Source organism: Bubalus kerabau, chromosome 9 (genome assembly GCF_029407905.1).
Source record: "Bubalus kerabau isolate K-KA32 ecotype Philippines breed swamp buffalo chromosome 9, PCC_UOA_SB_1v2, whole genome shotgun sequence".
Taxonomy (NCBI): Eukaryota; Metazoa; Chordata; class Mammalia; order Artiodactyla; family Bovidae; genus Bubalus; species Bubalus kerabau.
Window position 1 is genome coordinate 107,075,271 of NC_073632.1, and position 23,111 is coordinate 107,098,381.

At 39.2% G+C, this 23,111-nt stretch overlaps 1 protein-coding gene across 11 annotated transcripts in view; it reads left to right on the forward strand.

The window, feature by feature from the left end:
* The window catches only part of QKI (QKI, KH domain containing RNA binding), a 160,234-nt gene that overhangs the window by 22,124 nt on the left and 114,999 nt on the right, over nt 1-23,111 (forward strand). For 5 of the 11 annotated variants that reach the window (XR_008698456.1, XM_055536171.1, XM_055536164.1 and 2 more), the window contains exon 2: nt 19,056-19,157. The exons of the other annotated variants lie outside the window; for them this stretch is intronic. Coding sequence is in view for 4 of the 5 variants with exons in the window: in XM_055536171.1 (XP_055392146.1) it covers nt 19,056-19,157 (102 nt within the window). In the remaining variant the exon portion in view is untranslated. The remainder of the gene's footprint in view (nt 1-19,055; nt 19,158-23,111) is intronic. 11 annotated transcript variants of the gene reach the window in all.

Consider the following 23,111-nt stretch of genomic DNA (forward strand, 5'->3'; position numbering starts at 1 on the left):
AGTTGTGGAGAAACTGGATGTGGAGGGCCAATGTAAACTAATACTGGCTTATTAATCTCTCTGTTCAAGGGTCAGTTTTGTTTATTTTACAGAGTGGTAGGGGGTGTGAGAAGTTAAAATCTTTGACTTTGTAAATTGAGTCTCTTTTGATTGTATACGTTATTTGTTGAATAGCAAGTATATATAGACTGACAGTATAAAAGTGAATTAGAATAAATGGTATAAATATGAACCAGAAAAGGTATATATCTTAAATTTTTAAATGTTTCCTAAAAAGAGACATACTTTGTTATGTACACATACATATATATTTATATAATAACTGAAATGAAAGCTTCATGAAATAATTTTTATTACCTATGGTATAATGTAGTATTTTTGTGTTCTATTCCATTAAAAAGATACTGGTTTTGACTAATACTGTAAATTTAGTGGATTGTGATCTGTGTGATTTTAGGAAAACTTATGTTGACTCCTGCTGTAATTTAGTTTTCAGTACACTTAAAAAAAAATCTAGTACTTTGCTGGAGATACAAAGATGAAGAAGACATAGTCCAGTTTTTAAGGAGACATACAATGGAATGAAGATAGAAATGAACTGAGAAGTGCAGTACACGCTTTAACTGCCGAGGCAAAGGTACACACAGGTTAAGATGGAAAGGGACCACATTTCCTAGCAGGAAAATGAAAATTTTTTCTAGGTTCACATTGTGTGTGCGTGTGTGCTAATTTGCTCAGTCCTGTCCAACTCATTGTGACCCCATGGGCTGTAGTCTCTGCTAGGCTCCTCTGTCCATGGAATTCTCCAGGCAAGAATACTGGAGTGGGTTGCCATGCCCTCCTCCAGGGGATCTTTCTGACCCAGGGATTGAACCCGGGTCTCTTACATCTCCTGCATTGGCAGATGCAGTTGTCTCCACCACTGAGCCACCTGAAAGTCCAGGTTCACTACGTATGATCTGATAATTTCTCTTACTACAAGCTTCACTTAATGTGAAATTGAGTTCTGTTTTTTCCCTGTAAATTCTAAAATGAATACTGTCAAATTAACTTGAAAATAAGAAATTTCTGAACTTTTGGTGTACAGGCCAAGTTTGTAAATGTTAGTTTTATAGATAATATTTAAAAAAATTTAAATCTCACAAGTGAGTAGTATTGTTGTCCTAAATATGATATGGTAATTGTAATGCCATTATTTTGGAAACATTTTTATTTTTTTTCCTTTGAAGTTTATGTTGTGACTTATTAAGAAGGTAAAGTTAGATAGAAGTGTTCTATAAACAGATATATCTTATAAATTATCTTTGACCATTGGTTGTTTGCCCAGATAGTGAAAGTTAAACTACAATACAAACCATGAACTTTTAAATGATAGGGTAAAGATAGATACTTAATTATCCAGCACTTAAAAAACCATTTTGTCTCTGTATTGGAATTTGAAAATATTCTGTATATTGACTTTTGTGGTTAATTTTTGCAATAACATTGATTGTGAAAGTTAGGAAATCGGTTGCCTTTTATTTTAAAAACTGAAACCATGGCATTTCTGTAGAATCGTGTTGTTTTTGTGGGTTACACGGCTGTTTCGCGTCCTTCGTTGAGTGACAGGCTACTGCACCTGGTTGAGGGCGCTAGTGTCTATGGGGCTGTGGTCGTTGCCTTAGGATGAATTCGCTGTTAGCAGTGAAAAATGTTTTCCTTACAGTTCTTGTGCAGCAGGCCATGGAGTAAAGCACATTTTTATAATAAAGGTGATGAATTTAATCGCAGACTGACAGCCAAATGGAAATTGCAGACCTTGATACTGGGAGAAAATTGCCTATAAAGCAACTCTTGAGAGAACAGGCTTTAAATTTATCCACCCATTTCGACATTGAGGAGAACATAGGAATCACAGAATATTTTGCTTGGTCTGTTTAGTTCAGATGAATGACACTTGAGTGTTCTGTAAGAGTCAGAGATAGTTGGTTTAAAGTTGCTTATGCTTTATACATAAAGCCTTTAACACATTTTTGTATTTTATTAAAATTCTAAAATATTGCTGCCTTTTTGTATATCAGCACATTGCTAAGAAAGTGAAGTCGCTCAGTTGTGTCTGACTCTTTGCGACCCCATGGACTGTAGCCCACCAGGCTCCTCTGTCCATGGGATTTTCCAGGCAAGAATACTGGAGTGGGGTTGCCATTTTTTTCTCCAGGGGATCTTCCCGACCCAGGGATGGAACCTCGGTCTCCTGTGTTGCAGGCAGATGATTTATAGTCTGAGCCACCAAGAAAGCCCGCACATTGCTGAGAGTAATGAATTGAAATCCATTCACCACACTTCCTGTCATGTGCCATGTAATTCATATTTCGGCCATTTATATGGTGGAGCACACTCTTAAAGGATGCAGAAAAATATGGGTTTATAAGTAACGTCGGGCCTCTCCGGTGGCTCAGTAAAGAATTTGCCTGCAGTGTGGGAGACCTGGGTTGGGAAGACCCCTGGAGGAGGGCATAGGAACCCACTCCAGTATTCTTGCCTGGAGAATCCCCATGGACAGGGGAGCCTGGCGGGCTGCAGTCCAAGAGGTCGCAAAGAGTCGGACTTAACTGAGTAACTAAGCACATAAGTAACATTGAATTGATAGAATGTCTCTCATATAAACTGTCAGTCTTTACTATTTTATATTTAAACAGCTTATATTATAAAATTTAAGCACAGAATGGTAGAATTTGTATTATGGGAAATCTGGACTTTGTCATTTTTTAAGTAATTAATGATTGTCATTTCTTAGGAATAGCTTAACCCTTGATCCAACGTGCAGTATTTAAAGTGTTTAACCTTGAATCTTGGTTTTATTGTTGCATGTATTTTGAGGTGTGCTTTCCCCCCATCGTACACATATTGTTAACAGATATGTGTCCAAATTTAGAGAATTATTTGTACAATTGAAGAGTGAGAGGCCTGTCAGAGGATGGTAAATGTTTAGAATGTAAAGGGCCACTGGAAAATATAAAAATATTTCTTAATATACTTATGGAAATCACTGGGTTCCAGAAGGAAATAGGAATTACCTCTAGGAGGTTATCAAATTTTGCTTGGTTGTACAACCCTGTTCTGATAGATTTTATTTTCTGGATAGTATGGTACATTATATCATAAGAGTATAGCTGTAATAAGTGTGTGTAATTTGTGTGTGTGTGTGTGTGTGTGTGTAGCAGAGTTTTATTAAAGTATGCAAAGGGACAGAGAGGCTTCTGACATGGACATCAGAAAGGGGATGGAGGGCGCCCCCCTCACTGTAGTCTTATCAGTGTGTTCTCTTTAGGTATAGAATTATGGAAGTGTTTACTTTTAAAGTAAATATGGAAATTTAATATATTTTGATAGAGCAAGAATAGAAGGAAGAAAAAAGTCTTAGAAATTTTGTTTTTAGACAACAACTTATTAAAGTTGTGCAGATGAGACTGAGGGTAAGAAAACAAGAAATAAGAGTATTGTTTTTTCTTATTAAAACAAGTACCAGCAAGTGTGTCTTTGCCATTGGACGTAGTTTCATTTAAATTACTTTAGTGGTAGATTGATTGTAATAACATCCGTATGAGAAGTAAGCTTCCATGAATGTTGAAGGCGGTAGAGTGCTTAACCATCTCTGAAGTTTGCAAAGTTTAAAATAAATCAACTTCTCTCTTCTCTTATCTGTGATGTATGCTTGATCTTTGGTTTATTTGGTGGAAGTAAACTGTGATAGACCCTAAAGATAGTATTTGTGCTATACGTTTGTGAGAGAAGTATTAAGTATTTTAACTCTTATTCTCCTGGTCCAGTAAATTAGTATATGGAAAACTGCATTTTCAGTTTCAGAAAAAAACTATAAAGTTTCATGCACTTAACATACAGGATAAAGTTAGAATAAGGTATATGGACCATATATAACTTGTGTACATATATAATATGTTTGTTGATAGAGTTCAAAAATATATTTTGTACATATAATATTTGTATATAAAAATATAATGTATGTATGTAACATATATGACTTTAATGATATATAAGCATTGTGTATGTATTTGCCCACATGTGTAATGTGTGTGTACATACCTGTATACTTACAGTACTTCTTTGAAACTGTACTATTTGTCTGTAGTAGGTTGAGTGTAATTAGTTATAAGCTGACATTGAATTCAATTTCCATAGACACTGATGGTGGTTTATTTTTTAAAAAGGCTTTTGTTTGTCTTACTGCTGTGCTTCCATTCATATATAAATCTATTATTGTGATGAAGGTAGTCGGAGTTTAGCTCAAGATTATCTATTACTGTGATAAAGGTAGCCACGACTTAGTTCAAGATTGTCTATGTCAGAGTCTGAAACACCTGAGGCATCGAAGATTATGAGTTCCAGGTGAATTTTAGAATTACATGTTTGAAGAGTCATATCACTGAATTAGCTCAACATTGCAGGTTTGCTAGTGGAGTGAAGGAAGGGGAGTGTCCACAGTAGCATTGTGGTTTCAAGACGACAGTGTAAGATACCATCCTTTTATGTTGTGCTGTTTTTGTGTAGATGACTATTTTAAGGTATTAAGTTGTAGTTACATAAAGATATATTACAAACTAGAATGTCTCCTCAACTTCCTTCCCTCAATTTATTCATTTGATGTTAAAATAACCTTAAAGCTCCTGCTGCTGGTGCTGCTGCTAAGTCATTTCAGTCATGTCCGACTCTGTGCGACCCCATCGATGGCAGCCCACCAGGCTCCCCCGTCCCTGGGATTCTCCAGGCAAGAACACTGGAGTGGGTTGCCATTTCCTTCTCCAATGCATGAAAGTGAAAAGTGAAAGTAAAGTTGCTCAGTCATGTCTGACCCTTAGCGACCCCATGGACTGCAGCCTACCAGGCTCTTCCATCCATGGGATTTTCCAGGCAAGAGTACTGGAGTAGGGTGCCATGGTTAAACCTAAACAAGTCAGATCCTGGAGCAAAACCTTTTTTAAAGACAGTATTGTGGGAAAGGTGCTGTAGAGGACGGTCACTCCAAGTATTCAAGAGTCATTTCTATAAGCCAAGTGTACTGTGGGGTTTTTATTCGAGTAGTTTGTAAGAGTTTCCAATTATATGTTTGACTCTTTGAGGATCAGATCAGATCAGATCAGTCAATCAGTTATGTCTGACTCTTTGCGACCCCATGAATCGCAGCACGCCAGGCCTCCCTGTCCATCACCAACTCCTGGAGTTCACTGAGACTCATGTCCATCGAGTCAGTGATGCCATCCAGCCATCTCATCCTCTGTCGTCCCCTTCTCCTCCTGCCCCCAATCCCTCCCAGCATCAGAGTCTTTTCCAATGAGTCAACTCTTCACATGAGGTGGCCAAAGTCCTGGAGTTTCAGCTTTAGCATCATTCCTTCCAAAGAAATCCCAGGGCTGATCTTCAGAATGGACTGGTTGGATCTCCTTGCAGTCCAAGGGACTCTCAAGAGTCTTCTCCAACACCACAGTTCAAAAGCATCAATCCTTCGGCGCTCAGCCTTCTTCACAGTCCAACTCTCACATCCATACATGACTACAGGAAAAACCATAGCCTTGACTAGACAGACCTTTGTTGGCAAAGTAATGTCTCTGCTTTGGAATTTGCTATCTAGGTTGGTCATAACTTTCCTTCCAAGGAGTAAGCGTCTTTTAATTTCATGGCTGCAGTCACCATCTGCAGTGATTCTGGAGCCCAGAAAAATAAAGTCTGACACTGTTTCCACTGTTTGCCCATATTTCCCATGAAGTGATGGGACTGGATGCCATGATCTTAGTTTTCTGAATGTTGAGCTTTAAGCCAACTTTTTCACTCTCCACTTTCACTTTCATCAAGAGGCTTTTGAGTTCCTCTTCACTTTCTCCCATAAGGGTGGTGTCATCCACATATCTGAGGTGATTGATATTTCTCCCGGAAATCTTGATTCCAGTTTGTGTTTCTTCCAGTCCAGCATTTCTCATGATGGACTCTGCATATAAGTTAAATAAACAGGGTGACAATATACAGCCTTGACGTACTCCTTTTCCTATTTGGAACCAGTCTGTTGTTCCATGTCCAGTTCTAACTGTTGCTTCAGAGCTTAGTAAAAATGAATTGGAAAAATTAAAATGTCGCTTTATTACTCTGTCTCCTTTTGCCATTTGTGGTGAATTAACCTGTAAGAAGTCATTTGCAAACAGTATTTGGTAGGTGCCTTTTCTAGGTGTCTTTTATGCCTATAGCTTCTGCAAAGAGATCCATTACAGATTTTATGTAACAGGTACTCGTCAGATCAGCAAACACTGTCTTTCAGACCCACCTGTCAGGATACAGCATTTCCAGAGCATATCATTTTGCATCACAATCATCTTTGATAGAGATGATGATATGGACATGCTTAACATCAGGCATGTTTGCTTCTCCCCTCCCTCCCCCTCCTGTTTCTTTCTTTGCCCTTCCTCCCCTCTCCATCTCCCTTCCCTCCCTCCTTCTCTGCCTCTCTCTCTCGCTTTCCATTATCTCCTTTAATCTTCCCAGCAATCCTATGGAGCTTCTAATAACTTCATTTTATAGATGATGAAATGGAGGCTGAGAGACTATAATTTTTTTCCCCAAAGATTGCACTTTGAGCAATTTTTCTATTCATCATAGAGTTTTATTTACAAGTCTTTAGTCAGCTGTTCTGTAAATTTCTTAAAAAGTAAAGTTTAACTTGTTTAGGTTAATTCTGGATAAAGACCTGGAGAAGCAAAGTTTTTCTTTTTAAGTTGTCCTTAAGAGACAACTTTATATGCACATTACATTATCTTCAGTTCAGATCAGTCGCTCAGTCATGTCCGACTCATTGTGACTCCAGGAATCGCAGCACCTCAGGCCTCCCTGTCCATCACCAGCTCCTGGAGTTCACTCAAACTCTTGTCCATCGAGTCGGTGATGCCATCCAGCCATCTCATCCTCTGTCGTCCCCTTCTCCTCCTGCCCCCAGTCCCTCCCAGCATCAGGGTCTTTTCCAATGAGTCAACTCTTCGCATGAGGTGGCCAAAGTACTGGAGTTTCAGCTTTAGCTTCATTCCTTCCAAAGAAATCCCAGGGCTGATCTCCTTCAGAATGGACTGGTTGGATCTCCTTGCAGTACAAGGCAGTCTCAAGAGTCTTCTCCAACACCACAGTTCAAAAGCATCAATTCTTCAGTGGTCAGCTTTCTTCACAGTCCAACTCTCACATCTATACATGATTACTGGAAAAACCATAGCCTTGACTAGACGGACCTTTGTTGGCAAAGTAATGTCTCTGCTTTGGAATATGCTATCTAGGTTGGTCATAACTTTCCTTCCAAGGAGTAAGCGTCTTTTAATTTCATGGCTGCAGTCACCATCTGCAGTGATTCTGGAGCCCAGAAAAATAAAGTTTGACACTGTTTCCACTGTTTCCCCATCTAATTCCCATGAAGTGATGGGACCGGATGCCATGATCTTAGTTTTCTGAATGTTGAGCTTTAAGCCAACTTTTTCACTCTTCACTTTCACTTTCATCAAGAGGCTTTTGAGTTCCTCTTCACTTTCTGCCATAAGGGTGGTGTCATCTGCATATCTGAGGTTATTGATATTTCTCCCGGCAATCTTGATTCCAGCTTGTGCTTCTTCCAGTCCAACATTTCTCATGATGTACTCTACATATAAGTTAAATAAGCAGGGTGACAATATACAGCCTTGACGTACTCCTTTTCCTATTTGGAACCAGTCTGTTGTTCCATGTTCAGTTCTAACTGTTGCTTCCTGACCTGTATACAGGTTTCTCAGGAGGCAGGTCAGGTGGTCTGGTATTCTCATCTCTTTCAGAATTTTCCACAGTTTGTTGTGATCCACACAGTCAAAGGCTTTGGTATAGTCAATAAAGCAGAAGTAGATGTTTTTCTGGAACTCTCTTGCTTTTTCCATGATCCAGCGGATGTTGGCAATTTGATCTCTGGTTCCTCTTCCTTTTCTAAAGCTAGCTTGAACATATGGAAGTTCAGTGTTCACGTATTGCTGAAGCCTGGCTTGGAGAATTTTGAGCATTACTAGCATGTGAGATGTGTGCCCTTGTGCAGTAGTTTGAGCTACAACTCTAAGGAACGTAGTGGTGTGTTGAATGCGTAAATAGCTTGCTTGGCTTGAAAGTGTTATTCTTTTCATAAGAAAAGAAAACTGTACAACATGTTCAGAATGCAGGAAGTATATTAAGTTTCCTTCAAAACTTGTTCCATTTAATATTGACCTTTTGAAAGTGGGTTTACTTTATAAGTCTTGATACTCTGATGTCTTACTGAAGGTTCCTACCAGTGTCCCCAGGCACCTGTGAATTGACCCGGTGTTGAGAACTTGTATGGGCTTCCCTCATATCTCTACTACCACTACCACTACCACAATGCGGGAGACCTGGGTTTGATCCCTGGGTTGGGAACTTATATGGCCTTTTCTACCTTGTTGTTGTTTAGTTGCTAAGTTGTGTCCGACTCTTTGCAACCCCCTGGACTGAGCACCCCAGGCTTCCCTGTCCTTCACTATCTCCTGGAGTTTTCTCAAATTCATGTCCATTGAGTTGGTGATGCCATCTGTCTAACCATCTCATCCTCTGCTGCCCCCTTCTCCTTTTGCCCTCATCTTTTCCAGCATCAGGGTCTTTTGCAGTGAATTGGCTCTTTGCATCAAGTACTTTAAAAAAAGGTATACTGAGGGGTTTTAGTGTACATATTATCTTTTTCTTGTCAATGAAATTATTAGTCTTCAAAGGGATTTGGCTTCAAACCACTATTAGGTAGGGTTTCCTCTTTAGTGACAGAATTTCACTCATTTTTCAGTGTGATAAGGGTGGTACAGTGTAATTAGAAATAAGGTTGTTTTTTTGATTTTGGTTTATATAAGTAATTTTCCACTTGTCCCTATCAAGGCAGGCTTTGGTAAAGACAGAACTTTGTTCTTAGAAATTCTGATCATTATGAACTTTGCATGGGGAAAAATACATATAGTTTTCAAGGAACAAATACCCAATTTGGTAACTTGCATATCTTTAAACCTTAGCGTGGCTACTCTATAATAAATAACCTCTGTATTTGAGACGTTTTTCAGTAAATGAAGTACCTAGAGCAAGAAAAACAGAACCACTTGCCTGAATAATCATAGATATTACTAAAAATAAGTCAGAAAACTAAGATTTGGGGGAAAAAAATCCTTAAGTGGGACAGAAGAATATATTTTAAGCTTTTTTCATGTATCACATCCATCAACATAATTATGTATCGTAATAGTGATATACATGTCCATGCTTTTTCACTTTTATTCTCCTTTTCTTCATAATGATTAAGGTGAGAGTTTATGTATCTAGAATCCAGTTTCCCCTCGCTTGGTCTTTTCCCACTTGTTCAGTCGCTAAGTCGTGTCGGACTCTGCGACCCCATGAACTGAAGCATGCCAGGCTTCCCTGTCCTCCACTCCCTGTCCTCCACTGTCTCCCAGAGCTTGTTCAAGTTTATGTCCTTTGAGTTGGTGATGCTCTCTAACCATCTGATCCTCTCTCGCCCACTTCTCCTTTTGCTTTCAATCTTTCCGACTATAGAACCAAATGAAACCATAGAACTTGGGCTTACTCTCCAAAAAGTGCTTTGTCTATTGTTCAGGCCCAGGTATTTATATCCCAGAACACTCAGCCGCATCCATCAATCAGTTCTAGCAGTCTATAATTTGTTTAAGTAGAAACCAGTTCTTACTGCTGGAGTGCCCAGACCATGCTGCTTACCGTGTGTCCCCAGCACGGTGCCTTTACCGCAGAAGGAGGAGTCGTGTTCAGTCAGAAATAGTTTCTTGAGCATTTTTTATGTGTCAGATACTCTACAAATGTTTACTTGATTGAAATAATTTTTCCTAACTCAAAAGCTTAGAGCTAGATGTCTTTATCTTAGATGTCCTTAGAGGTGAAAGTCATCGTAGGCCATGGAAAGCTTGCATGATTTATTGGTGGATATGCAGCCAGTTCCTGGCAGAGATTAAACAAGAATCTCTCCTTTGACTTTCATTTGGACTGTACATTCTTCCTGTCCTTAGTTATTATTGCATATATATTTCTCTGTGTTTCCCTCATATCTCTGATTTGTACCCTCTTTACCATCTTTTTTTTTTCCCTTTTCTGTCTGGCTCCTACTGTCAGCCATCACTGCTTTTCCCATTATTCTAGACCATTTATTCTAGTAGCAGCTAAATTTAATTTTGGGAGATGGAGCAGTAAGGTATGGAGACAGACCTGGGTTTGAATACTGACTTTAACTTTCAAGTTATGTGATGTTTGGTGAAAGTATTTAATCCTCAAATCCCAGTCTCTGAACTACGAAGTGGAGATGAGAATAGTGTGTATGTGTAAGGAAATCCCCCTACCCAGACTGGAGTCATAAGGTGCTGTCCTGCAGGGCAGACTTTGTAGGGAGATGCATCCTTCAGAAAGGATCTGATCTCATGACTCCCCTCTCCTCCCACATGAGGGAACTCTGTTTCGTCCCCAGTGCCTTCGTGCTGGGGCATTCCAGGCAGCCCTGGAGAAGGTCTGGATAATGGGAAAGAGAGACTGAGTAGCAGCTGGCTAATTTGTTTACAGAGGAGAGTTCATTTTAAACTCTTTCCTGTAGGGAGGTGATGCTTCTTTGTCCAGTTCTGGTAGGCTCCTTTTTCCTGGGGGTTTTGTCAGTATGTCTACTCTTGGGAGCCCAGTCTTGAGCAGAATGTGAAGCCTAGAGGAAGCAGGAGCTCCCAATCATAATTAGATTATTGTGCATTTTATCTCTCATTTGATCTAAAAATACAGTAGGGGAATTTAACATTGGTGTAATAAACATGTTACTAAGCAAGTGCTGCTGTTGGTGGTGGTTTAGTCGCTAAGTCGTGTCCAACTCTTTGTGACCCTGTGGACTGTAGCCCACCAGGCTCCTCTGTCCATGGGATTCTCCAGCGAGAATACTGAAGTCGGTAACCATTCCCTTCTCCAGTGAATTCTCCTGATCCAAGGATTGAACCTGCTTCTCCTGCTTGGCAGGCAGATTCTTTACTACTGAGCCACCTGGGATGCCCAAGCTAATGCTAGATTCTCACAAATCCAGAATAAAGAGAGCTCATTAGAGAAGGTGAATACGTTCCTGTTACTTTAGAAAGAAGAGGAATAAGTTGTCAGCATATAACCTGTTGATGCTTTAGTGAAGTTTCAGGAATGTATTGTAGCTTTGTATGCCAAGAGCCCTAATGAGGTTTGCTTAGTCTCTGTTTTTTCCAAGGATTTAGATGTTGGGAATATAACAAATGGCAAAAATGAAGCTATCTGCCCTCCAAGGGTTTACATTTCTTTTGTAGGAGACAGGCAATAGGCAGTATATACTTTTATGGTATATTAGACAGTATGGGAGAAGGTAATGGTACCCCACTCCAGCACTCTTGCCTGGAAAATCCCATGGACAGAGAAGCCTGGTGGGCTACAGACCACGGGGTCGCTAAAAATCAGACACGACTGAGCGACTTCACTTTCACTTTTCACTTTCATGCATTGGAGAATGAAATGGCAACCCACTCCAGTGTTCTTGCCTGGAGAATCCCAGAGACGGGAGCCTGGTGGGCTGCCGTCTATGGGGTCGCACAGAGTCGGACACGACTGAAGCAACTTAGCAGCAGCAGACAGTATGAATTATAGGGATACATTGAACAGGATACAGTGAATCAGAGTGTTTTGGGTGGATTGGCAAATTGCAGTTTTAAATAGAGAGATTGGGGTGAGCCTCATTGAGAAATTGACGTTGGAGCAGAGATTTGAAGGAGGTAACGGCGTGAGCTGTAGTGCTGTCTGGGGAGAATGGTGTTCTAAGGGGAGAGAAGAATCCGCGCAGAACCGAGGCCAGAACCAGCATCTCTCTGCATGGGCACAGCTGCGTCTGTGAGTGCGGGACGGTGGCTTGGTCAGGAGAGGAGGGTGGAAAGGTTGAGGGGGAGCGGCACAGTGATTGAGAAGGAAAATCCCAGCAGGGTACCTATAAACCTGGTCTGGCCTAGGAAGTCTCTGAGGTCTAATTATTTACGATAATGTTATCTGACTTTTTCACTTGTCCTCCTTGCTTGAGTGTACATTGGAGTGTTCAGAGGCTGCGTGATACTGCAGCCGATTGAATTGAGAAGAAGCTAGGAGAATCCCACTGTCTCCGTTAAGAAAGACATTTAAACCATTTGCAGAAGTATAAAACAGTGCCTCTCCTCACTATTTTGTTGGAAAATAAGAGTATTTTCTATGAAATGTTTTCTGTTAACATGTAATAGAGTTCGCTGTTTTTTAGAGTAAATCAAAATTAATTTAAATACTTCACTTTTTTTGATTTCTAGTATAGTAGGTATTAATAGATATAAATCTCATGGACATAAGCTCTCCAGGCTCCTTGTGGTAATATTTTAAGCCTGGGGTCCTGAGACCCAAAATTTTGAGAACAGCTCCACTAGAGAGTTTTGAGCAGAGGAGTGACATATCACTTGGATTATTATAGGCTAGCTCTGGAAAATAGAGAATAGATTGACAGGGCAGAGGTGGAAGCTGGGAGACCAGTTAGGTTATTTTAGTAGTCACAGTGGGAAATGCTTGAGGCTGGAACTAGGTGGTGAAAAGTGGAGTTGTGTATGTATTTTAAAAGGTGAGCATGTAGTACTTGCTGGTGAATTGGATATGATGTGTGAGTGAATGGACTTGCCACTTTCTGAGATGAGGAGGAAAACGTCTAGGGGAGGCAGACACAGAATCTGATTCTGAATGTGTCAAGGGTGTGTGTTTAGAAGGTGGTTAGAGACAGGTGTCTGGAGCTCAAGGAGAGGGTTCATCTGAAATGTCCTCCACCTCCACTAGATTTTGTTGGATTATATCAGTAATGTTTTTATATGATAGCACTTTAGCTTCCATTGCATGTGCGTGCTAAGTCGCTTCAGTTGTGTCCAGCTCTGCAACCCTATGGACTGTAGCCCACCAGGCTCCTCTGTCCATGGGATTCTCCAGGAAAGGATACTGGAGTGGGTTGCCATTTCCTCCTCCAGGGGATCTTCCCAACACAGGGATCGAACTCATGTCTCTTACCTCTTCTGCATTGGCAGGCAGGTTCTTTACCACTAGCGCCACCTGAGAAGCTTCCGTTATAATGAGTTAAAGCTATATGATGCAAAAAGCATGCTGTATTCTGCATTTTAAAAGTTCACATTAAAACTGCTTTCCAAGAATATTAAATGATAGTAGAATGTGCACTTTGAGTTAGTAAAACTGTAATACAAGTAATTATGTCAGTGGCATATATAGCATTACTTAGATTTTCTGAGTCTAGTTCTTTGTAAAGTAAAACAACTTTGGTTTAAAAAAAGGGGATCATATTGTTTACCATATTAATGTTTTTAATACCCATTATGTTGACATGTGAATATGTTGCTCTTGTTACAAAGATGGAAGTTTTATTCTAATTCAGTTTTGATACTTGATATAAAAGGACCTTTTTGAATATTGCGTATAGTAGATTTTTTATTAAGGCTTAAAAAACTCAGCTTTTTCATCGTATGAGGCATTTCTCTCGTATATGGGCTGCTGTAGCACATGTGAATGTCGTGTAATGTTAATTTGCTTTAGTTTGTGGGAGTAGGGTGATGCACGGTAAATGTAAACATGTTGCATTATTATACATCTGAGGCTTTTCCTACATTGAGCTTAGGTGGAGTTTAGAATACAATTAAAAAAGAATTAAAAATCTAATTGTCCCCTGCTGCTGCTGCTGCTGCTAAGTCGCTTCAGTTGTGTCCGACTCTGTGCGACCCCATAGACGGAAGCCCACCAGGCTCCCCCGTCCCTGGGATTCTCTAGGCAAGAACACTGGAGTGGGTTGCCATTTCATTCTCCAATGCGTGAAAGTGAAGTTGCTCAGTCGTGTCCGACTCTTAGCGACCCCATGGACTGCAGCCTACCAGGCTCCTCTGTCCATGGGATTTTCCCTAGGAACAGCAATTAATCTCTCCCCCTCACACAGACATAATTCCTTCGAAATTTGGGGAAGTTCTGTTTCATTTTCACTCTGATTTAACAAATTCCCTTTAAAGCCCTCAGAGACTTGGAGTTTGAAGAGGCTAAAACACAGAGATGGACATCTTCTCACCTTCTCAAATACGACTGTGGTAGAGCCTGCTTACCTGAGGGTTTGGTGCTTTATAAGAGTATCATTTAAACTGAGTCTTGGTGCCTAGGAGTTTAAGACATTTTGGAATGTGTAATTCTGACAAAAGTAGCATTGTTTGGGCTTCTTAGTTGGTCATTGAATTTATTATTAGTCATTTCTTGTGATGTATTGATACAGAGAGAGCACAGAATGGGGTTCTCTATGAAGAAACAGGAGGATGCACCCCCAAACAATTTTAGAGCTGGCAAAAACTATACATGTGATCTGGTCTAACCTCATTTCACAGAGGAGGAAACTGAGACCCAGAGGTTAAGGTCAAAGCCACACAACTACAAATTGCAGGAAATCAGAAATAAAGTCCAGGTTGTATAAACTCAAGGTCAGTGTTTTTTCTCCTACTGCATGTAGTTCTTGGCTCTTTGCGACCCCATGGACTGTAGCCTGCCAGACTCCTCTGTCCATGGGATTCTCCGGGCAAGAGTACTGGAGTGGGGTTCCCTTCTCCAGGGGATCTTCCAGATCTCCCATGTTGCAGGCAGATTCTTTACCATCTGAGCTACCAGAGAAGCCCATTTCTACAGAAAGGTCATCATTTATTGATTGTATTTTTCCTTGTTCTTAAAGAGCATTTAAAGTACATATGTTTTTTAAGCAATATCTGATAAAATTAAAGAGATTATTTAAAAATTTTTAGTTATTTTGAATTAAAGATGATATTGAATGATTTTGAGATCCTCAGTGTTATTGCTAAACAGATGTTTTCTTTTTCGTTTTTTTTAGATACTAGAAAAGTAAGACGTTTGCATGGCTTTCATTCTCTCCCACAACTATCCTCCTCCATTAGAATAAGTAACTTCGAAGGCTAAAGCAAACAGTTTTCTGAAAAAGTGAGTTTAGACTTACTTATAGAGAAACAGGAAAAATAGTGCAGACGTTAATGTTAACTCACATGACTAGGAAATTAACATTGATTCGAGATTATTTACTCATTTGCAGATACTTCCTCAGATTTCACTGGTGTTTCTACAGGTGTGCTTTTCCTGGTCCAGGATCCAATCAGAAATCCCATATTGCATTTGGTGGGGATGTCTCTTTAGTTTCCTCCATTCTGTGACAGCGTCACATTCTTTCATGATACTTTTCTTGACACTTTGGAAGGCAGCTGAACATTGAAGAACATTCTTGAACTTGGACTTGTCTGAGTTCAGGCAGTTTGGACCAGAAAACCACAGAAGTGCTGTTGGACCCTTCTGAGCACATCACACCAGAGCACATGTCTTTCTCTTGATATTGACCATCATCTGGTTAAGGTGGTGTCTGCCAGGTTTCTCCACTGTGCAGTTTTCTTTTTTCCTTTGTAATTAGTACATGTCTTGTGGGAAGATACTCTGAAACTGTGCAGATAGCCTGTTTCTCTTACTTTTGTTCACCCATTTTAGCATCCATTGAATAGTTTTCTTGCTTGCAGTAATTATTACTCTGGTAGTAATCTATGATGATTTTTCTTATCCGTCTTTCCTACTATATATATTATTGAAATTCTACAAGGAAAACTTATCTTTTCTCCCACTTACATTCATTATTCAGTTATTTATATCAGTATAAATGGATTATGGATTATAATCCATTATTGTATTACAAGTAAAAGCTTCTTAAAAATGTAATTTTGAAAAGTTAATACATGGAGATGATTCAGAATTCAAAGGCCTGTTAAGAGAGTATATGGTGAAAAATCTCTCCTCCACTCCTGTATCATGGTTACCCATTTTCATTGCTATGAATTTATTTTTATTCTTCCAGAAATATTCAGAGGATTGGGGAAAGAGTTCTTAGTAAAAATTGCTAGATTCTCAAGTATTAACTATTTATCTGGATTCTGATAACACCTACCATTTTACCATTACATATTCTGCAGATATTCATGGAGAGATGTTTCTTAACTAGCTTTCTTAACTTTTGGATTTAAATTTTAATAACAACAAAAATTAATATAAAGACTGGTTTCTCCTGCATATTCTAAAAAATAAATGACAAGAAGGCAACATTTTTATTAAATAATACTTGATATGTAATAGGTAAAACTCACCAGATTTAAAAGTAACTAACCTCCATACAAAATTTAAATAAGTTTCAGTTTTTTTTCAGTTGATTTTTATTCACTTAAAAAATGCTTTCCCTTTTTTGTGATGGACTGTTGCCATTTTTCAGTTATGTATCCATTTACTCATTTAGAATTGTCACTTTTCTGGGAACCAAGGCCTAGAGTTCATTCATAAAACTGCTTTCTTTTAACGTGGCGTGAAAGAGGAGGGCTGCAAAGACTCTTGGTAGTTGCTAGTAAACAGTGAACATATTGGACTATGCTTGTTACAGTATGGCTGTAGCAATAAACCAAAAATTGGTTTATTCCAGTTTGTTGTTTTATATTTGTAATTATTATTAACCATCTCTTAAAGTGAGTTTTAAGGGCTTCTTGTTCCAGAAGTCCTTTCAGTTCAGTTCAATTCAGTCGCTCAGTCATGTCCGACTCTTCGCGACCCCATGAATTGCAGCATGCCAGGCCTCCCTGTCCATCACCAACTCCCGGAGTTCACTCAAACTCATGTCCTTCTAGTTGGTGATGCCATCCAGCCATTTCATCCTCTGTTGTCCCCTTCTCCTGCCCCCAATCCCTCCCAGCATCACAGTCTTTTCCAATGAGTCAACTCTTCGCATGAGGTGGCCAAAGTACTGGAGTTTCAGCTTTAGCATCATTCCTTCCAAAGAAATCCCAGGGCTGATCTCCTTCAGAGTGGACTGGTTGGATCTCCTTGCAGTCCAAGGGACTCTCAAGAGTCTTCTCCAACACCACAGTTCAAAAGCATCAATCCTTCGGGGCTCAGCCTTCTTCACAGTCCAACTCTCACATCCAAACATGACCACAGGAAATACAATAGCCTTGACTAGACAGACCTTTGTTGGCAAAGTAATGTCTCTGCTTTGGAATATGCTATCTAGGTTGGTCATAACTTTCCTTCCAGGGAGTAAGCGTCTTTTAATTTCATGGCTGCAATCACCATCTGCAGTGATTTTGGAGCCCCCAAAACTAAAGTCTGACACTGTTTCCCCATCTGTTTCCCACGAAGATGGGAAGACCAGATGCCATGATCTTAGTTTTCTGAATGTTGAGCTTTAAGCCGACTTTTTCACTCTCCTCTTTCACTTTCATCAAGACGCTTTTTAGTTCGTCTTCACTTTTATGAAACCCTAAATAAAAGTTGCTTGGGCTATCTGTGATCTTGGGCAAATTCTTTAATTTCTGAACCTTTTCTTCCTTCCTGCTTTCCATTCTCCTCCCCCCCCCCCTTTTTTTTTTGAAAATGTATATTATAATAAATACTATCTTAGATTCTGGGAGGATCACATGATAATTCATGTACCGAATTTTAACATGGTGAGGTGCTCATATTTTAAAAAATAGGTAAGTGTGGTTTATTTTTAGACTTGAGAGTCAATAACTTAATCCTCATTATAATTTTATATGGGGAATCCTATTCTGCATTTTGATTTAAATGAGTTTCTACCATCCTAATGAAAATAACTATCATTTTCTAAGTGTTACTGTTGTAAAAAAAAAAGTTCATGAGGTAACATGAAAACTAAATTGTCCCTGTAAACTTACCTTTTAGAGATGACTACTCTTAGTCGTTGTTATATCCTTTTGTTGACTTCTGTGTGTCTGTCTGAAAATTCACATACTTCGGTTGTGATCATATAATAGACTTTCTTTTCTGTAATCTTTGAAAGGGCCTTTCCAGGGAAATGCAGCTACTGTTAAACACCTTTCATAATACATAACTGCTGCTGAGAACAGTCAAGGAACTAGGACGGACTATTTCATATTTTTATGTGAAATTTACCAACAATTTGAACAGTTAATTTTGGGCAGTTTAAAGAGGGCTGCTGAATTTCATTCATCATTTTTCTTTTTGTACTTCCAGTTCTGGATTGATTAAAGAGTAAAAAGGGCCCCATCTATAGCATTGGCAGTAGCTTGATTCCTGCCCCACACCCTGCTAGTTTCAGTGTAGTTGACTCAAATTTAAATCAGATATATTGGGTTGAATAAGCAAAATACGTTCCATTAAGTAGTGGATATTCTCTAGTAGCCTGCTTCTTAATTCATTTCTTTTCTTTACCTTGTGGCTGTGGCTTTTTAAAATTAGAACAGTGAAGTTATATTATTCTGTGGGTTTTGCTGTGCTTAAAATATGTTTAAAACCCTCTGTATTTAGTAAACCCTGAATTAGAGGTTTCTTTTTTTAGAAGAGATGTTTGTTGCCCCTACGTGTACAGGGCACATAACAGCCATCTCGTTGTGTGTTGGCAGGTGTCTTTTAGTTATAAGTAGACTTTTAATATTATTGTTATAAGATTTAATGAATTTCATGTGAATAGAGACTGGCGATTTGTTAATTAAAACCTAAAACAACTAAAATCTTACTTTGCCCTTTGTCTCACTGTACCAGTTTAGTGTCCAGCAAGAGATGGATGCAGATAGTGAAGAAATCATTGATCCCATTTAAACTTCATTTGGAATGATCAAAGCTGTCATTTTAATTTTGTTTATAAAATCTATACTGTGTACCTCAAAGCATATATATATTTATAAGTAGTTGACTCTTTACTGAATAAATTAAGGGAAAATGTTAAATTAAAAAGCTTTAATGGTCAGATGATACAGTAACCTTTTCATTTCTTTCTGTATTTTAACTCCAGTTATATTAATTATAATACAGATAGTATTTTTGATGAATTTAAGTGTAAAGGTCAAAGAAAAGCATGTAGATGCCCAAATAAAGTGTGAATGTCTGTTGTTTGATTACAGCCAGTTGTTGTGCAGTTGCAGCTGTGTCCGACTCTTTACGGCACCGTGGACTGCAGCACGCCAGGCTTCCCTGCCCTTCACCGTCTCCCGGAGTTTGCCCAGGTTCGTGTCTATTGAGTTGATGATGCCATCCGACCATCTCATCCTCCGTCGTCCCCTTCTCCTGCCTTCTCTCTTTCCCAGCATCAGCGTCTTTTCCAATGAGTGGCCAAAGTGTTGGAGCTTCAGCTTCAACACCAGTCCTTCCAGTGAATATTCAGGGTTGATTTCCTTTAGGATTGACTAGTTTTATCTCCTTGCAGTCCAAGGGACTCTCAAGTGTCTTCTCCATAACCACAGTTCGAAAGCATCAGTTCTTGAGTGCTCAGCCTTCTTTATGGTCCAGCTCTCACATCCATGTGTGACTACTGGAAAAACCATAACTTTGACTAGACTGACCTTTGTCGGCAAAGTAATGTCTCTGCTTTTTAATACACTGTCTAGGTTTGTCATACCCCTTCTTCCAAGGAGCAAGCATCTTTTAATTTCATGTCGGCAGTTACCGTCTGCAGTGATTTTGGAGCCCAAGAAAATAGTCTGTCACTGTTTCCATTGTTTCCCCATCTATATGCCATGAAGTGATGGGACTGGATACCATGATCTTCGTTTTTTGAATGTTGAATTTTAAGCCAGCTTTTTAACTCTCCTCTTTTCACCTTCATCAAGAGATTCTTTAGTTCTCTTTGCTTTCTGCCATAAGGGTAGTATCATCTGCATATCTGAGGTTATCAATATTTCTCCCAGTTCGTAATTCCAGCTTGTGATTCAGCCAACTCAGCATTTCGCATGATGTACTCTGCATATTCCTGTGTGTGTTGGAAAAGACTCTTGAGAGTCCCTTGGACTGCAAGGAGATCCAACCAGTCCATCCTAAAAGAAATCAGTTCTGGGTGTTCATTGGAAGGGCTGATGCTGAATTTGAAATTCCAGTATTTTGGCCACCTGACTCATTTGAAAAGACCCTGATGTTGGGAAAGATGGAAGGCAGGAGGAGAAGGGGCTGACAGAGGATGAGATGGTTGGATGGCATCACCGACTCAATGGACATGAGTTTGGGTAAACTCCAGGAGTTGGTGATGGACAAGGAGGCCTGGCATGCTGCAATTCATGGGGTCGCAGAGTCGGACACAACTGAGCACCTGAACTGAACTCTGCATATAAGTTAAATAAACAGGGTGACAGTATGCAGCCTTGACACACTCCTTTCCCAGTTTTGAACCAGTCTGTTCCATGTTCGGTTGTAACGGTTGCTGCTTGACCTTCATACAGATTTCTCAGGAGGCAGGTCAGGTGGTCTGGTATTCCCATCTCTTGAAGAATTTCCCACAGTTTCTTGTGATCCACACAGTCAAAGGCTTTGGCATAGTCAATGAAGTGGAAGTAGATGTTTTTCTGGAACTCTCTTGCTTTTTCTGTGATCCAGTGATGTTGGCAGTTGGATCTCTGGTTCCTCTGCCCTTTCTAAATCCAGCTTGTACATCTGGAAGTTCTCAGTTATACTGTTGAAGCCTAGCTTGGGGGATTTGGAGCATGACCATGCTAGCATGTGAAATGAGTGCAATTGTACAGTAGTTTGAACATTCTTTGATATTCAGTGAAAACTGACCTTTCCAGTCCTGTGGCCACTGCTGAGTTTTCCAAATTTGCTGGCATGTTGCATGCAGCACTTTCACAGCATCATCTTTTAGAATTTGAATAGCTCAGCAGAAATTCCTTAGCCAGTTGAGCAATTAGAATTAGCTGTCACAACGTTAAGTTTAACATGTGGTTTGCATCAGATTTTGTTCAGTGTTTTGAAAAGTCATCCTTAAAAAGTATTTCTTTTTGGCTGTGCAGGTAGGTCTTAGCTCTGGTTTGGGGACTCAGTTGCCCATTGGCATGTGGGATCTAGTTCCCTGACCAGGGATCAAGCTTGCATCCCCTGCATTGTAAGACAGATTATTAACCACTGGACCACCAGGGACATCCCCCTGAAAAGTTACATTTTAATCTGCATTGTTAACAGATTCTTAAAATAATTTTTTAATCCTTTTTAAAATGTATATTATTAGGTTTTTTTTCCTTCACTACTGAGGTGGTAAATTTTTTATATTTCCTAATCTTGTTTTCTTGGTTTAAATTTTTTGTTAAAATTCTAAATCAGAAAGTAAAATAGGGCTATATTTTATTCTTTATCTAGTTTTTCATTTTTGCAGCATTGAATTTATACATAGCATTTTCTACTGATCTGGAAATGACTACTTGATTTTGTAATTTAGATTTCTCAGTCTGTATTTTTCTGTTCTCCAGTATTTTTTTTTCATGTTTTTATTTCTGACACTCTATTCTTCCACAGAGTGGTTAGCTGTTAATTTGATAATTCAGATTTTAAAAGAATGTGCTACATTACTATGTATAAAATAGATGACTAATGAGAATCTACTAATAGCACAGGGAATTCTACTCAGTACTCCGTGGTCACCTAAATGGGGTGGAAATCTTTAAGAAAAGTGGATATATGATTTACTTTGCTGTACAGCAGAAACTAACACCACATTGTAAAGCAACTATACTTCAAAAAAATTTAAAACTGTGCAAAATTGTAAGGTGGCAGTGGATGGGATGCATGTACAGCAGTTCAGATACAGTCAAAGTGGTGGTAATGGAAAAACTGAAAGCCAAAGTTAGATAAGGCTTAATGAAACATAAGAATGATTTTAAAACAAAGCTTTTAGTTAAATCCATAGGTGAATTAGGGGAAAGGGAAATGACTCAAGGCCAGTGAGGTATTAGTAGGTTGCATAAAACAGAACTGTGTAATAACTGCTTTTCCTTTTAGGAGCATAATTCACTGACTGATAATTGAGCTTTAGTTTGGAAAAGGAAAATATCAGGATAATTAAAGCAGAGAAATATGAAGAGACAAAGCAGTACAGCCAAAGCAGATTTTCAGGACTGGATAAAAGAATAGTTTTTAAGGTATTAGAATTTGAAAAAAAAATGTGAGGACTGAGTATCAATTCAAGAAAACATGGAAAATGAGAGGAGTCTGACTGCTAAAAAGGTTAATACTCCCCAAAGCTGAAAAAATTATAGCACAGCCTTTAGAGTCCAGAAGTGATTGTTTCCTGTTTAGCTCTCGTGGATCCAGAGGAAGATTCCAGTTCTAGTGTAGCTTGACATGTCATCAGATAGTTGATAAAGCGTGCCTGAAGTCTTAATATCCAGGTTGGAGAAATACGTGTGGTGTGAACTCGCAGTTAGTTGGATCCTTGCCTCACAGAATAGTTATCCCTTAAGAATGTCAGCTGATAGATTCTCAGTCTGAAGCTATTAGTCTGGTAGAAAGCAACCATGAAAAAATGTTAATTTGTCTCCTGCTAAGGAAACAGCCGTAGAAGTATGGAACGGTTGAAACTTAGCTTTGACCTTGTCAGCAGTGCAGTTTGCTGGCCAGAGCAATTAATATTCTTGAAAGGTGCAAAGGAAGCGGAGTGTTTGGGACTGGAGGTAGGCAGCCTTAGGCTGCGTACTCATTGGTGGTCAGGGAAGGATGTGTGTGGTACAGGGTTTTCCATTTTAAGAGAGACAGACGAATTACACCTAAATGAGTAAGAGAGTATGAAACTATGTCATATAGCTTAGAGAAGAGGGCACTTAGATTTCAGAACTTTTTTATGAGCTTTGGAGTGTTGAGTGGGGGTGAGTGGGAGAAATTTCAGGACAGAGAAAATTCAGTAAATTTATAACGTTTAAGAACTTAATTTAGAGATGTCTAAAACAAGTTTTCTTGATATTGGGGTTATTTTGGGGTAATTATAAGTAGTAGGAATTTGTATACTTGGTGAGGAAGCAAATGGCTCTGAACTTTTACTTCTGTAAACCACTGCGGTAGTTTGATGAAGGTAGTGTGGAGATGGGGACATTAATATCATTGTATCTTGTAATGTTTGATGCAACAAAAGAATGTATAAAGCATACTAACTATGAGGCGTTTGTATGGTTCATAAATGAACACCTGTGAGCCCACCACTTAGG